Here is a 15,329-nt window from a genome sequence, read left to right on the forward strand (position 1 = left end):
CTGATAGACCTAATAGTTTCCAGTGCTCAGAAGATTACGCCTTAACTCATACTGACAGGACAGATTAACACAGAGGTTTTAAACGTGAGTGGTACAAGTCAAAGGTCAATATACATGCACTCACACAGTCGACGCTAACAATTTCTAGGTTCACAGAGTTTACACAGTACTGTATGTTGTTTTGGTATAAACATATAAAGGTATCTATCTACATTAAATGTTTGAGTCTAATAACTACTAAATACATTTTTAAAAATCTAAATAATCCCCACTGTATGAGAGAGAGAGACAGAGAGAGAGAGAGAGAGAGAGAGAGAGAGAGAGAGAGAGAGAGAGAGAGTCTCAGTTCACATTTAATTTCACATTCTGATTGTGGCACATTTTTCTCCTTTTGGTGCCCATTATTTTTCCTGGTGTTTGCCGCCACCTGGTGGAAGAAAAAAAAAGCAAAGAAAAAAAACAGTCCAGTACAGTATTCAACTCAACTTTATTTATGAAGCACTTTAAAAACAGCCATTGCTGCATACAAACACACGTGTGGACTGGAATGTTTCAGATTGACATCATGACAACCATGTACAGTATGTGGCAGGAGAATAATATCCTTAAATATGAATGGGCCAGGCTTGAAGCTATACTATAAAACGGTAACTCTCAATCGAAACCCAATCCCAGATGTAAATGGCATGTACAGGAAACCCAAATTCTACGTTAAAACCTTTATCCTGGCCTGAAACTGTTATTATGGATTGAAACCCTGGTTAGAAACCCTAACCCTCCAGGCTTGAAACCCCATTTAAAAATAACTATAATATAATATATATAATAATAAATGTTTTGAAACATTAACACAGTATTGAAGCCCAAACAAATTGAAACTTTAACACTGGTTTGAAATCGTAAACATGTCTTGAAACTGTAAAACTATCTAAAAACCATAGCCCTGCCAGAAACCCTAATTTGAAACTCTATAATCCTGTCCTGATACTCTACAACTGCCTTTATCTCTGACATGAAACCATAATCCTGTCCAAATGTAGGCTACCCTACTAAAATTTGAACTTCTAATTTACAACCCCAATCTAGGTTTGAAGCCATCATTTGAACCACGATCCTGTCTTGAAACTCTATTTTGAACTCCTAGTCCTAAATCCTAACCTTTGCTTGAAACACTATCTAACATTTGAAACCCCAAACTTGTCTTCGAAATCTCAATATTAATTTGAAATTTATACCTTATGTCTATATTAATAAAATAAAAAAGTAGGCTACGACCAACATATCAGCGCACAAGGACAGGGTAAGGGCAGCTGTTAATCAATCTACTTTATTTACACTTTTAGGAATATCGGATCCAATTAAAACAGCAAACACTGAATTTACATTGTTAACGACGTTTGTTAAAGTTGCAGGGCCAGGGCGGAACTTTCAATCCGCTAGAGGAAACCGGAAGCGCGTACAATACGCGTAACATTGAGCGGAAGTCTTGTGTCTGTGTCACATTTTAAATACGTTGAGGTCGGTCGTCTTTCGATTTAGGTAAAGTAAAATCTTACACGGTAAACTAGTACCATGTATACATTCACCTACCCTTTCGATTTATGGATCCAAAATAATTTATTGAAATATATCGTAAATTAGGGGTCTACATTAGGGGTTAGCATTAACAGCCGCTTGCGGAGGGTCACCGGGAAATTGGAACAGTCCTACACTTGTATCGTAAACTTTGGTCAGATAGTAATTCTGTGTCCATCGGATTGACACAGAATTACAATCTGACCGTATACTTTATTGTTTTAAAAGGCGAGACATAAAGACATGAAAGCATGCTTGTTTTTAAAATCAAATCCTTGACCATGATATCATACTGTCGTACGCTATTCTTTCTAATAATTATTTATTTATTTATTTGTGACGCTAGAAGACGTCAATAATGTGTTTTGATGCCGTTTGCTTGACTATGCACAGTGCACCTAATTGTTAACATTCCACAGGACGTTTGTCTTGGCAACCTATTCCAGATGACTCAATGTTGATATTCTAAAGCAATGTTTACGTCAAAACTCCTCCCTCGCCTCCGTCTACTACACAGGGCAACTTGTAAGTATGAACATGTTTTTGAAACGTCATTTGGTGAATCCCCTGCATGTTCAGTTGTTCATATTTGAATATGCATAGATGTATCCCCCTTGAAAAACTTCCCTAATCACGGTTTTTGTGCTCTTTCTATAACTCCCTAAGATGCTGACAAAACCCTGTAGGAATTTATGTCAAATACGCATGTTGAAGTGATACATTTCCACTCAGAGACAAGCATTGTATGAGGCTGGGTTTTATGTGGAGGTTATGGAGAGTCTTGGTACATGTGCATGTAGCGCCTGTGCATTTTTCAGAAACAAATATTATGTGCCCTTTTTAAGTGTGATGTTGTAAAATGAATTTGAAGCAAACTGTTATATTTCATAGAAACGCAGTATTTTGCTGCCATCTTGTGGAATCTATCAGTAAAATGTCAGGCCATGTCACAATCACCGCAAATCGACCCTGTAATAAATAATAATAAATATAATCAATAATAAATAAACCAACATTTACATGTAATATGATTGAGGTAGAGCATGCATGCATGATGATTTTACTTTAGCCCCCTCCTCATAGTTTATGTGTGAAGTTTCAGTCGAAAAGATGTCATGTGGGGTAAATCACTTGCAGTTATGAACATTTAGGAGGGATCTCAGTTACTCGTGTTTTGTGTTCTGATGTGTACATATCTGATGTCCTTTCCTCATGACTAGTTTGCCACGGAGACATTTTGGGTGGACGTGTGCAGCCAGCAGTTTCTGCATCTGGCTCGTCACTCAATAAAAAAACACGACGCTACTCAACAGCAGCCGACAACAGATATCCATCTCGATGGATCCAACTGGAGCCGGAGCTTGACGAGGCGCTCGTGCCTCGTAAACTGTCACTAAGTCCTTTGGAAACCTGGCTCTCACTGCGCTACAATCTTCCTCCCCTGCCGGAGTCTGCTTCGCCACAGCAGGAGCACGTGGACCTGCTGGAGGAGAAGGTTCTGCCACCCATGTGCGTGCCCGTTCTTGAGGATGGTGACAATGCGGCAACGCCCCTCAGTTGTAAAAATGATCTGAAGATCAGACGACGCAAAATGAACCGGCACAAATACAAGAAGCTGTTAAAACGGACTAAATTCCAGAGGAGGCGACTGAGAGAGACCAGGGGCAAGAAAAAACAGGTAAGAGTTTTTAAAAAAATATATGTATATATTGAGTTATACATGTTATAGGTCACATTAATGGTGAAAAATGTTTAGAAATGATTTATCTTGGTCTCATTGTTTTATAACACAAAAACCTGGCATTTGAACAGGGGTGTGTAGACTTATTTTTCTAGCCATTGCGCAGTGCTGACAACATAAGTACAATGCAGCAGGTTTTTTATACTATAAGACCTTGAGTTTCTTTTCCGAATTAAGATCCCCCCCCCCCCCCCCCCGCATACTGTACTACAAAAATAATGGGCCATTGATCAATTTCTACACAAGAATATCTTTTTTTCAAACTAGTTCTTTTCATTTTGAGTACACAAATTGATATATTTATTTTTTTAATTAAACAGATAGAAATGTACTAGAATCCAACTGACCAGCTGAGTTTAGTCATCAAAATTCATAGAACATATTGTTTTTCTGGAGTAATTGATATAAATCTTGTTTTCTTTATATAGAAACGTTTTGAGAAAGATCTGAAAAGGATTTGGAGGCGTGCTGGATTGAAAAAGGCTCCAGAGGGATGGAGCGCACCCAATCTCTTTATTCCACAATACGGAAACAGAAAGGACTGAGCCACATCTTTCCACGCAAGACAACTTGCTCACCATGTTCTGTTTTTTATTTTTTAATCAAATCATGTCTCAAGTCTGTCAACATTGAGGACGTGTCGTGCTGCAGTTTTAGCTGAAGACCAGATGCAGTTTATGTGCAATACTGTAGGTGGCGGTATTGTGCCAAGTGAGAAACATGCCCACCGCAATTACCACACAACTCTCTCATTATAACCAGTCTAGACATTCTTGCAAGGAAAATTAAATTGTTGAAACATTTTTCAGTGTGTGTTTATTAAATAATGATAGTAATAATAATAAATAAAATTTAAAAAAAACAAAAAACAAATATTACCCTATAAACCAGCCTGGCTGGCTGACTATTTCAGCCTTTTACCCTCCAAACTTCCCCACCGCCAAGCTACATTTTGCTATATTATTATGATGCTTTTTCCACATACAGGACACATTTCTCGAGCCGTATTTATCGTCAGCGGAGTTGTGTGACGTCCTTGTGCTGTGCGTGTTTGCCAGTGTTGTATTTCACATGCTGCGAAGGCGGGGCTTCTGCGAACAGCGTGTCTGCATCCAGACGTGCACGACGAAAACACACAGCTCGGTCAGCCCTGAAGTTCTTTTGTGGTTCCTTTTGTCCACTCCGTGCTAGACATGCACGTCTTTATGACTCTGCTGCCAGGTAAGCTACCAATTCTTATTTAAAAAGAAGCGCACTGAATTTGGATCATATTTAGCACCAAAAGCCGGCAAGTTTTGTATTTTCATCTTCTGTTTTTTTCCTCAATGTTTTAAAAGAATGCTAACTTTGAAAAAAAAAAAACTCTTCCAGTCAAGCGTTTGCCTTTTCATCCATTGCGCTTTAAATCAAATCGTTTGTCTTCCATTAACTTTTTACTATTATCTGGGTCACCGCTCCATCTGAAATATCCTGAATATAGCAGGAAAAAAATAAACAAAAAAGACTGTACCTCAACTGCACATTGCCAAGAAACATGAGTCTTGGCCTTGGGGATTTTTTTTGGGGGGGAAGGGGGGTGTTTTTGGCCGAATGTGTTTCTTGTTAGCTGAGGTCTGAGAAGAGGAGTCAGCATTTTTCAGCAGCCCCTCATTAAAACGTGTGTCACTAATGAGCGTTTCCCAGCGTGTGCGAAACAGGAAGATTTAATGGTTCTATTCTTCATTGAAGTTACAGTTAAAGGGGACCTATAGTGAAAATTACATGAGTGCTTTAAGAAAGGAAAATGGGGAAATTAATGACCCTATGAAACCAATGTTAAGAATGTTAATTTGTGTCCAACACGTCCATGTTGCAAGTGGGGGGGGGACGCCATATGTATAAATTGCAAGTCATGGCAAAATTAGTATTGTGCAAACTTTTATAGGTCAACCTTAAGAAAAAATAAAATATGTCAGAATTCTGATGTACTACAGCAAAAGTAAAGGCATGGTTAAAATCAGCATTAAAAATAGGTTACCCGAAGCCATCTCTGATTAAAATTTGCTGTTGACCACTGTTATTATATCTAATTGATACTGTATACATCATGGGTTGTTGAGCTTTTTGGGCCCTTCCAGATGAGACATGCTAATTGCCAATAGAACAACTATTTCAATATATAAAAAACATAGTTATTCATTTTTTGGAACATTCAAACCAAAATATTAATATCCCATTTAATAGGAACCTAATCAAACTAACCTTATTTAAAATATGAATCCATCACTAGCTAGAAATGCTTCATTCATGCAGGTATGTACATTTTCTGTAATATGCCATAATCACTTAATAACTTTTTGGGTTTGTTGTTGTTGTTGTTTTGAGAGAGGAAAAAAAAACTTTTAATTGGCCCAAAGCTAAGGTAAATCACGGCTCACAAAATTTTAACAAGTGCCAATTTTTGAAGGGCGACAGTGGACTACTTAGCATATCTGCCTTTGCATGTTCTCCTCTATAGTTTTCTCTCGTTGTCAGGTTTCTTCCCTTATACATTGTTTGTAGGTGTCAATGTGAGTGTTTGTTTTGTCCATATGCGCCCTGTTAATGGGTGGCGACCAGTCCAGGGTGTTGCTTAAAGAGAGATAGGCTTCAACCCTTGATAGGTGGTAGCCTATACAAAGAATGGATTGATGGATGTATTTTGAAGCAGTCTCTCTTAGGGTAGTATACTTTTGAATAGCTTACACATTATATATATATATATTTTTTTTTTAAAAGAATAAAGCTAATTATAAAAGCAACTCATTAGTTAAGGTGGAAAAGCTCAGCATGAGAAGAAATACCTGTAAAATTTGGCTTCCTTCCACACCAGCCTCTGAAAGTCCCTTTGTACTTGTGGCTAAATCTGCAGCTGCACAGGTTTATTCTCAGTTGCTGTGATGTGGCAGTGAGTAAACGTTTGACACAGCCCTGACATCCATGAATCACACACATTGTGCAGAGTAAAGGCATACTTTATATTTGACTCGCACAGTTTGGCTTTACCGCAGGAGTGATGTTTGTCTGATTGCTGTGGTTGCAAATTGTCACCAGATTTTAACGTCCAATTGGGAAATGACTTATTGGTGATTAAGAAACACATTAAAGTCTGTATGGCACTAAAGAAGCCTCACGACTCACCAGTGGAGCGTTAAAGTGGCAAATTATAGGTGCTGGGATGGGACTTTTACCTTTACCTCATTGAGCCACAGTTTTCAAGCATGTGGACTTTTCTCCTCTGTCTGGAGTGTTGTAATGGTGCAAGAGCAACCAAGACTGTTTGCAAGTTGCAATTAAACATATTTTTGTGTTTGTTAGAAACAAATTCAACTTAAGAATAGTTTGCATTAGGTTATGAAAGCAATCTGCACATTCGCTACATTTGAATATAAAGTAGTAGGGGTGTGCCCAAAAAAATCCATTCTCATAAGAATCGCGATTTCCATTTAGTACGATTCAAAATCGATTTGATATAAATTATTTTATACATTTTTGCCTTTGCCTGTGTGTGCCTTTGTTTGGAGTGCTGTTCATGTTGTACCTGGTTTGGCCACTGAGGGGCAGTGTGGTTCCACGCAGTCTAATACACTGTTAAGTTGTAGCCACATTAGAGAGTAGAAGGAAAAAGTCACGATCAAGTTATTCCAATATAAGTTTTTTTTTTCCAGCGTGGGGCCGTTCTTTTGAGTGATAAAAGTGCAGCGAGTAGCGCGCTAATTAGCATTAGCGAGTCAGACTGAAGTAGATCATTACAATTCCTTGCACATCTATAGATTGAAGCAAAAATCATTGTCAATCAAATCATTTTGAATCAAAAGTAGTTCTTAATCGAAAATCGATTCTAAATTAAATCGCAGACCCAAAAATTGGAATCGAATCATTCAAAGATTCCCACCCTTACAAAGTAGTGATGGCAATGCAGACATCCTGGTGTTAAAAGCCACCCTGCTGGCAGTGAGAAGCAATAAAACACACCACCTCCATGATGACAGCAGCCTTTAGGGCTACAGCCAACTACCTTCATCCCCTAAAGATCACAGCTCTGTGAAAAGCCAGCAGAAGTCCGGATGAATAAAGCTTCCTTGTGCATCTCCACCGGCCGCCTCAGTAAACACACTCCTTTAGTAAACAAAACTGCCACACAAATTGAGAAAACACAAATGGAAAAAAAAGATTTGAGTCGAACATTGTAAGACTTCCTCTTGTTGCTACGTGCATTTTGTTTATCCAAATCCATTTGCAGCCTCTCTTGACTTCTACTTTGGTAAAAAAAAATGAGTGAAGAATAAGAGGTCAAACTGATGTAACAGCAAGAGCGTGCTACCCTAATTTGCCATGTTCTGTCTTTTCCAGTTCTTGTCCTGCTCTCCCTGCCAGAAGGTAAACCATTTGTTTTGCTGTTCGCTCATGTTTCTAATTGTCTGTGTTTTTCTAAAGCCATGTGTTTGTTTACGACATCAGCATGGGGTCAGAGGAGCAGCGACAGCAGACTCGGTGTTGTGATCGAAGCCAAGAACATTACGCTCCCCGTTGGGAGTAAGGCCGTCCTGCCTTGCCACAGCCCTCGCATGGTGTGGACCCAGGATAGACTGAAGGATCGTCAGAGGGTGGTGCACTGGGACGTGACGCGCTACACTCCCAAATACTCCGTGGAACGAGTCTTGGATATGTCCCCGGGGGCCCGGCTGAGGGTCTACAACAACTTCAATAAGGGTCGCATTTCCATTCCAGGCTCTGCGTTCAAAGATGGCAACTTCTCCCTTGTCATCAACAGTAAGACTTGACTTCACTCTTATCACGTCATCCCTCCCTTTACTGGACAATGAATTGTATATGGGACTACAGGGAAGTTGACATATTAGAATAAATAAATAAATTTCATGATAGCTGTCAGTGGGGCGGTTATAATGGCAAAACACCGTAAATGTATAATCATGGGGGTTGTAATGCTAAACATCAACACTTTGGTACTTACCATGGTTTTATTGTCACGGGTGCGTTCACATTGGTGCAACAAAGTACGTTTGTGTAAACCAAAACGTTTTCACTGTTATTCAAATCTTAAATGAAACGTCAGCAGATCGTCTCGTTTTTTATTTTTAGGAAAGGGCAACCTTTCAAGTTTGTCTTTTTAAAACTGTTCAAATGTTGCCACACTTGTTTTTATTGGTATTTTTAACTACAGCCATAACGTCTGCTGGCCAGAAGCCCAGCTGCACTGTGTTTGTTTAAAATATGGTTAGACAGCAGTGACGCAGTTACAGGTTTTTTTCCCCCTTACCTAATATGTAATATAATTTCCCCTGCCTTTAATTATTACCATTTTATGATGAATAACTAGTTTTGGGCTGAAATCTAGTGAACTTAGTGTAAGCTTTCACGGGCTGCATACAATGAAGCAGCGGGTCCGATGTGGCCCACGGGTCTTAATTTTTTTTTTGTCGGCAATAATCATCAAGTGTATAACATATGGCTTCAAAATGTTGAAAAATAAAGCCGTTGTCTTCACTCTCAAACTCTTGAGAAAAGGGTGCTACTTTATCTGGCCTTTTTCTTATGCCTGTACATTAAACATTCACATGTTTGTATAATATATATTCACTTAAAGCAGCTGTGACTGGAATACATCGGACCGGGCTGCCCTACAAATAGTAAAAATTGTCATTTAATTAATCCCATTATAAATGCATTGGAATAAAGAATGACAGTACGACAAAAACTATTGAAAAAGCACAGATAAAGTTCTTACACAATGTGGCAGGTGGGACTCCTACTCATCAAAGTGTGTCACTTCAACTGTTGTAGCCTTTGCTTATTTAACACGGGATTTCATCTTTTTGACCTGTGATACCCTTTTCCACCAGATGTGGTGCAAAGTGACCGAGGAGTATACACTTGTAACCTGCACCATCATTACTGCCAGAATCAACAGTCCGTTCAGATTCAGCTCAACGTGACCAAGTCAGGTGAGAATTCTCCATTGCGCTCTTGCATTTGCTGCAACGCATCATTTAACGGCGTCTCACACTTTGCAGCTAACAAGGAGAAGCGTTACTGGGATGGCGAGAAGACCATCTTCGTGGTGCTGTTGGGCAGCTCGGTGGTGTTGCCGTGCGTCAACCGCCACCCCCTGTGGCGAGATGGCCTCCAGGAGGACCAGCAGCAGGTGGCCCACTGGGACTTCCAGCCCCCAGGGGTGCGTCCAGATAGAGCAGACCGGCTGGTGGACCTCTACGCTTCAGGAGAGCGTCGGGATTACGGGCCGCTCTTTGCCGACAAGAAGATGAGCGTGGCTGAGGACGCTTTTACAGTCGGGGACTTTTCGCTGTCCATTTCTGACTTAAAGCTGCTCGATAAAGGCCTGTACTCCTGCCACCTGCACCACCACTACTGCGGCCTGCACGAAAGGCGTATCTTTCGACTCACTGTGGTACCTTCGCCACCGTCAGAGCCCACCACAGCATCGATGGCCTTCCACAATGACGAACCTGAACCAAGTAAGACTTTCATAATTTAAAGAGCCTGAAAAGGGAATTCAGAGAATTGTTTCTAAATACATTGTATATGTTTAAAGATAATGGCTGAAAACGTGCAAAGACTGAGAACTATACTATACATAATTTTCATAGACCGTGCATTTGTGATGTGGGGCAAATGCCGGCGGTTCAGATTTTTTCATGTTAGCATAAGGCTTGCAGCGCATGTTTGCTAATTTGACAGTTGGTCTCCGCCAAGCAACACAGATAAGGCGATGATCTAAACCTTACACCTGCTCAAACCACGTCTAAGTGCCTGTACAGGGTAGTCAGCTGTAGTCAGCTGGCCAAACAACATATTTCATTTTTCAAATCAAACCCTCTGAATCATCATAGAAATCAGTGCATCTTCATATTGATGTTGTCATAAGATATTAGGGGGCACATGAACAAGTTGGGGGGGGGGCACGTGAATAGTAAAAGGGCTTTTCACTTGGATCGTGCTTTTCTAACTTAGGTACTCAAAGCGCTTTAACACCATCTCCTCATTTTACCAACTGATGATGCAACATTAGGAGCAACTGGGGGTTCAGAATCTTGCTCAAGGACACTTCGACACGGTCACAAGTGTTGAGGATTGAACCCACGACCTTTGGGTTGGGAAACAACCACTCTGCCACAAAGTCATGTTGCCACCAAGTGCCCACTTCACGGCACAGATATTCTTTCGTCACGTCGACACTCTAGAATGCGACGAGCACGCCACAAAGAAAGAGGAGGGGCCAATTTGATTTGCCATAAGTGGAGTTGGCTATGACCTCTCCCAAAGTGGCGCAGCTCTCACGTTCTCAGATGCGGCGACTTGAGTTTATCTGCAAAATTGTCAACATCGGGTCTAACGGGCCTCTCGCGCAAAGTTCCACTTTGCTCTAAGTAGAGCCTTATGGCCTTAAATTGTTTTTCTCGGCGCCGGCACAAGTCCGCTTTCCCCCGCTAGCTAGGAATTTGAGTACCTTTCTTCACTTCATTGGTTAACTGTTTCTTCATTGCGCAAAAAAATAATGGAAAAACGAAATGAAATCTGGTGCAATTGTGACATGCAGCTAGCTAGCTTCCCTTACTTATACCCCGAAAGTACAGCTTCCCTGAGGACAGTCCACAAGCATTTGCACTTTTGAATGCCTCACTCTCAGCCATCAGCGACCACACGTCATGGAGAGAAGGCAGAAGAGCATCGGGGCGGGGGGTCTAGTAACGGCTTGGTTTTGAAGTTTCATTTCTTATTTTTTTTAGGGGGGTAATCATTCAAATTTGTCAAGGTTAATGTGTCATATCTACAATGTACAATTATTTTCACTATACAGGAACTTTAACACTTTTCCCCTCAACGTTAGGGAAGCTAAATACTTTTCCATGTTGTTTTCCTCCTGTAATGAGAAGAGGGGGAAAGCACAGCTGCAGTTGCGTTTATAGGCATAGTTGGTCAGTTAAGTCAGGTCTCTCTTTGTGCCCATTTTCTCCTCCAAGAGGAAAAGCACAGTAGACATTAGAATAAACAAAAAAATGAGGTTTAAAGGGAATAATGACCACAAAAAATGTCTGATCTCATTTTCTTCCACTTTTTGTTTGTTTGTATTCATCTGGAGGCATTTGAACAGTTCTAAGCCGAGCAGGCAAGCGCCAGCAATTTAGGGAGTGGACGATCGTTCCTCTCTGTGCTTGACCCAATTTTAAAAAATTTCCAAACACATACCGACATCTTGAACTGTATCCTGATTTTGGTTTGTTATCCTTCGCTTCGCTGGGCCTGAGTTATTTTCTCAGCTGATGTGTATCGGCCTCGGGTGGAGGCATGTTTACCAGCGGTCAGTGGAAGTCTGTTGCATCTGTTCAACATCTAGGCCAGCTGTGTCATGCGGGGGTGGGGGGGGGATTATGCTGTCACCCTTTAACGAATCGCTATGTTCGCATATGGTGATTGATTGCCTTTCAATAAGCATTATGTTCAGTTCTTTATGCGCTGCTGCCCTAAAACTAACATGTTTGTGCTCATCATCAATCAACATACCATAAATCATCGGTAATAACAAACAAGGGATTTTTTACTGCTGTAATCTGTCATGACAAAGATGAATTTACTCCTGCTGATTATCAGCACGCTGTCAGGAGTGGATTCCGTATCAAATAAAGACACTTCCACATCATTGACTTGCAAATGGTGCGACTCCCGTAGCAAAAACACGGTCAGTGGTTTTGGAGGTGAATGAAGTGTGTGAACTGATCTGTTAACACTTAATAGGTCTAAACGATTTGGGAAAATAATCCAATTGCAATTTGTTCCCTTATAATTACAAATGCTGTTTGATTTCAAATGTCATTTTTAGATGTCATGTTTTGTTTTTCTGCCACATACTTTATATGACCAACACAAATACATTTACTGTAAAATGTCCTTTGCATTGGCATACCAAAACGAAAGGGTGTGAATAGGTACAGTATGCGAAACACTATATATAATGTTAAAGCTTTAAGTGCGCCAAATATATAATGTAATATAATATAAAGTAATAATGCTCAGTTTTGATTGAGATGGTCAATGCTTCAATATGAGTGTTTATTAATGTTTTGGTAGACTTGCTGTTGTACAGGACTCTACTGCATCATACTGCAGCAGTGTTTCTAATAATTCTAGGATTAACATAGAGAGTATTTTTCATAGCAAACGTTGTGGTTGGTAGTGTAAATGTATCCTCTCAAGTTATTTTCCAACCAAAAACCAGAAAGCAGGAATGTACATTAGATGTGATGTTGAAAATAGTGACAAAGGGAATCAAAAAGCGACAAGCAGACAGACCTCATAAGAGATTTTGTCCCTCCTCACACTTTTCCTCTCGTTTGTGGTTAGCCTGTTTTTTTTTTTTTTTTCCTGAGGAAGGGAAAAAATGAGTCTGGAAGTCATTACTGGTGACAAGAATTTTGACATTTAACTTGCTGCTCTCTGCTTTTTCTCTCTGAAACAGAGATGGACAAGAAGAAGCCTTGAAAGGATTAAAAACATTTAGTTGTATTATTTACATACAGTGGACCCCCGATATTCACATGGGATAGAGGTCAAACCCAACTGCGAAAAGGGATTTTCATTTTGAGATGAACTGAAAACTGATTATAAGTGCCTATATGAAAAGTTTAAGACATAATTATACTGCAAACACTTGGAAGGGCTCAAATCTTTTGAAACACAAACATATTGTAGACAGAGAGAAATGATTGAACTTTATAAAAACATACAGTCTTAACATCATTTAAGAGAATATAAAAAAAACACACTTTATAACCCCATCTTTTGCTTCAATTTGACGGATATTGCGCTCCTCCTCCTGTTATGTGCGGCTTGGCCAGATGAGGGCAGTATAATACAGACAAGATGCACTCAAGAGTTTCACAACTGACTCATTAAGTTGTAGCTTTATTGACCAATTTTCACAAAGGATAAAAAAAAAAAATCCCAAGGCACTACCGTATATTCATGTATTTCCATTATGTTAATCTTATTTTCAAATTAATCCAAGTGTTTACATGATCCCCTTGTCACATCTTCACAGGGATTGAAGAGGCTGAGAGTCCTCATGTGGTCAACGTCATCCTCCCTGAGCATCGAAGTTATTTTGTGCAGCATTTGGGCTACTTCCTGGCAACGTTCCTGCTTCTGGCCTTCATTGTTGTCGCAATCATCGTGCTGACTCGGCGGCGTAAAAAGAGAGGTGTCGTATTTATTTATCACGGAGACCAGCATACATTAGAATACACTCAGTGGATAACGTCTTTTGAATATTGATATTTTTTTTTAACAGGCCTGGCATATGACGTGCGCAGATATGACGAGTAAGTCTTAAAAGAGCTACTAAAATACAGTACAAAAATGTTTGTAAATTTAATGCATTTGTGAAACAAGTAAATAAAAGAAAAAAACAACAACATTTCATGTCTGCAAAGGAGAAACGACATGAATGAAGGTGAATGCTCACTGGACTGCACAGAGCTGAGGACCCGCAACCAAGAGCTACTGAATTCAGGTAGATCACATTCACTGTGTCAAAGTGAAAAATAAAATTCCTGATTTAACTTTTTTTATGCTGTGTGTGCTGCACAGATTACAAAAACAACCTCCTGAAAGAGAGGGACTTGAGCAAAGACTGCAACAAGGGTGAGCCATGACAGAATACAGAGCGGTTACGTCGCCTCAGTTCTACCGCAAATAAACATTTGCACCTCCCTCTCCTCCCATCTTCATGCAGACTTTGACGGGAAGCTGTGGAAGTGAGGCGCTTTGAATACGCTGCTGGCAGGACCAGGGCAAACGCCACGAGAGAAGGGAAAAAATGAACAAACAAAGCAGAGGAAGAACGCTCCCTCTGCTGAAACTCGACACAGCACAAAGCTTTTTTACCTTCATTTTTTTGTCGCATCACTTTCATTTCGGAAAATTACAGTCACATTTATTTGATATTTTATCGTTTATGTTGTTTATGAGGTGTCATGCTTTTTTGTTTTTGTTTGTTTTTTTGTTTTTTAATTAAATGTTGTAATGTAGTGTAACATGCATTCTATTTCATTTTCCTGCATGGTTCAGGTGTAATGTGCATGCATGCGGACAGCTCACAGCTCTTTTTATATGATGATAGTTGCTTCTTCTTTTTTGCACAAATTCTGCTGTACTGTAATTTGCAAATCATCAATTTTAATTTACTGTACGTGGACAAAATCACCAAATGTGACAGATTTTGATAGTACTATCCTAACTTGTTGTTTTATATACCTGATTTCCCCCCCCCCCCCAATGTGTTTATGTACCCGCCCAAAAACACAATAAAAATTTTGAATAATAGCCTGTTGGAATCTATTTATCCAAACCAGTACCAGTTCAAAATAAATAAAAAGAGCTTGGTTTCGAAAATATTCCTAATGCAGGTCATGTTAACCACAGGTTTGAACACTATCCAATGTGCCTACGTGGCAGCTATGTTTGCAGGGGAGACTTTCCCATCAAAGGCAGTGCATGGACATTGAAAATAAGTCAAAATGTACTCATTTTTCAACCAATTTTTATGTCTACTTTTTGTCAGTGCCAAAAAACCTGTGCATCCATCCTTACAGAACATTTGCCAAAAATAAATAAATAAATTGCCCATGAAAGCATATACAGCGCAAAGTGCCGCCATCCTTGTTTTTCTAGCTTTCTTGGCATCTATTGTACATACATGGAAATTACCAACGAATTTGCTCTAGTATTGTGGTGGGCACACAGCTCAAATGGGGCGTGTTGAATTTACTTAACGCTTTGATTTGCACGGCAAGTTAATAGCCAGCCAACTGTACATTCTCATTTGCTCACTTCCACATCTCTCAAAAAGGCCAGGCCCGCCTTTCAAAGGCTGCACACATTCAACGTCACAGATACGACAGAGTTGTAGAATGTACAGCCCGGGGGCCATTTGCAGCCTGCCATCCATCTTTCCGTG

The 15,329-nt window shown here is 39.9% G+C and overlaps 2 protein-coding genes across 4 annotated transcripts; both read left to right on the forward strand.

Annotated features, from left to right (window-relative positions):
- Positions 1 to 1,401: 1,401 nt before the first annotated feature.
- On the forward strand, positions 1,402 to 4,119 carry aurkaip1 (aurora kinase A interacting protein 1). Of its 2 annotated transcripts, none has more exons than XM_077542802.1 (4): positions 1,402 to 1,539; positions 1,995 to 2,100; positions 2,796 to 3,253; positions 3,745 to 4,119. In XM_077542802.1, the coding sequence occupies exons 2-4, from the start codon at positions 2,049 to 2,051 to the stop codon at positions 3,859 to 3,861; spliced, it is 627 nt and encodes a 208-aa protein (XP_077398928.1). In that variant the 5' UTR covers positions 1,402 to 1,539; positions 1,995 to 2,048; the 3' UTR covers positions 3,862 to 4,119. The 2 variants fall into 2 exon arrangements, with proteins under 2 accessions (XP_077398928.1, XP_077398935.1); XM_077542809.1 differs by lacking the exon at positions 1,402 to 1,539 and adding an exon at positions 1,592 to 1,601 and having other exon boundaries at positions 1,993 to 2,100.
- Positions 4,120 to 4,265: 146 nt separating this feature from the next.
- On the forward strand, positions 4,266 to 14,677 carry LOC144034196 (matrix remodeling-associated protein 8-like). 2 transcript variants are annotated; one of them, XM_077542781.1, is made up of 10 exons: positions 4,266 to 4,537; positions 7,688 to 7,714; positions 7,796 to 8,107; positions 9,199 to 9,300; positions 9,370 to 9,831; positions 13,413 to 13,571; positions 13,662 to 13,692; positions 13,804 to 13,883; positions 13,961 to 14,014; positions 14,106 to 14,677. In XM_077542781.1, exons 1-10 carry the CDS (start codon positions 4,510 to 4,512, stop codon positions 14,129 to 14,131), a joined length of 1,281 nt encoding a protein of 426 aa, XP_077398907.1. In that variant the 5' UTR covers positions 4,266 to 4,509; the 3' UTR covers positions 14,132 to 14,677. The 2 variants fall into 2 exon arrangements, with proteins under 2 accessions (XP_077398907.1, XP_077398914.1); XM_077542788.1 differs by having other exon boundaries at positions 13,807 to 13,883.
- The last annotated feature ends 652 nt before the right edge of the window (positions 14,678 to 15,329 follow it).

Source organism: Vanacampus margaritifer, chromosome 1 (genome assembly GCF_051991255.1).
Source record: "Vanacampus margaritifer isolate UIUO_Vmar chromosome 1, RoL_Vmar_1.0, whole genome shotgun sequence".
Classification (NCBI taxonomy): domain Eukaryota; kingdom Metazoa; phylum Chordata; class Actinopteri; order Syngnathiformes; family Syngnathidae; genus Vanacampus; species Vanacampus margaritifer.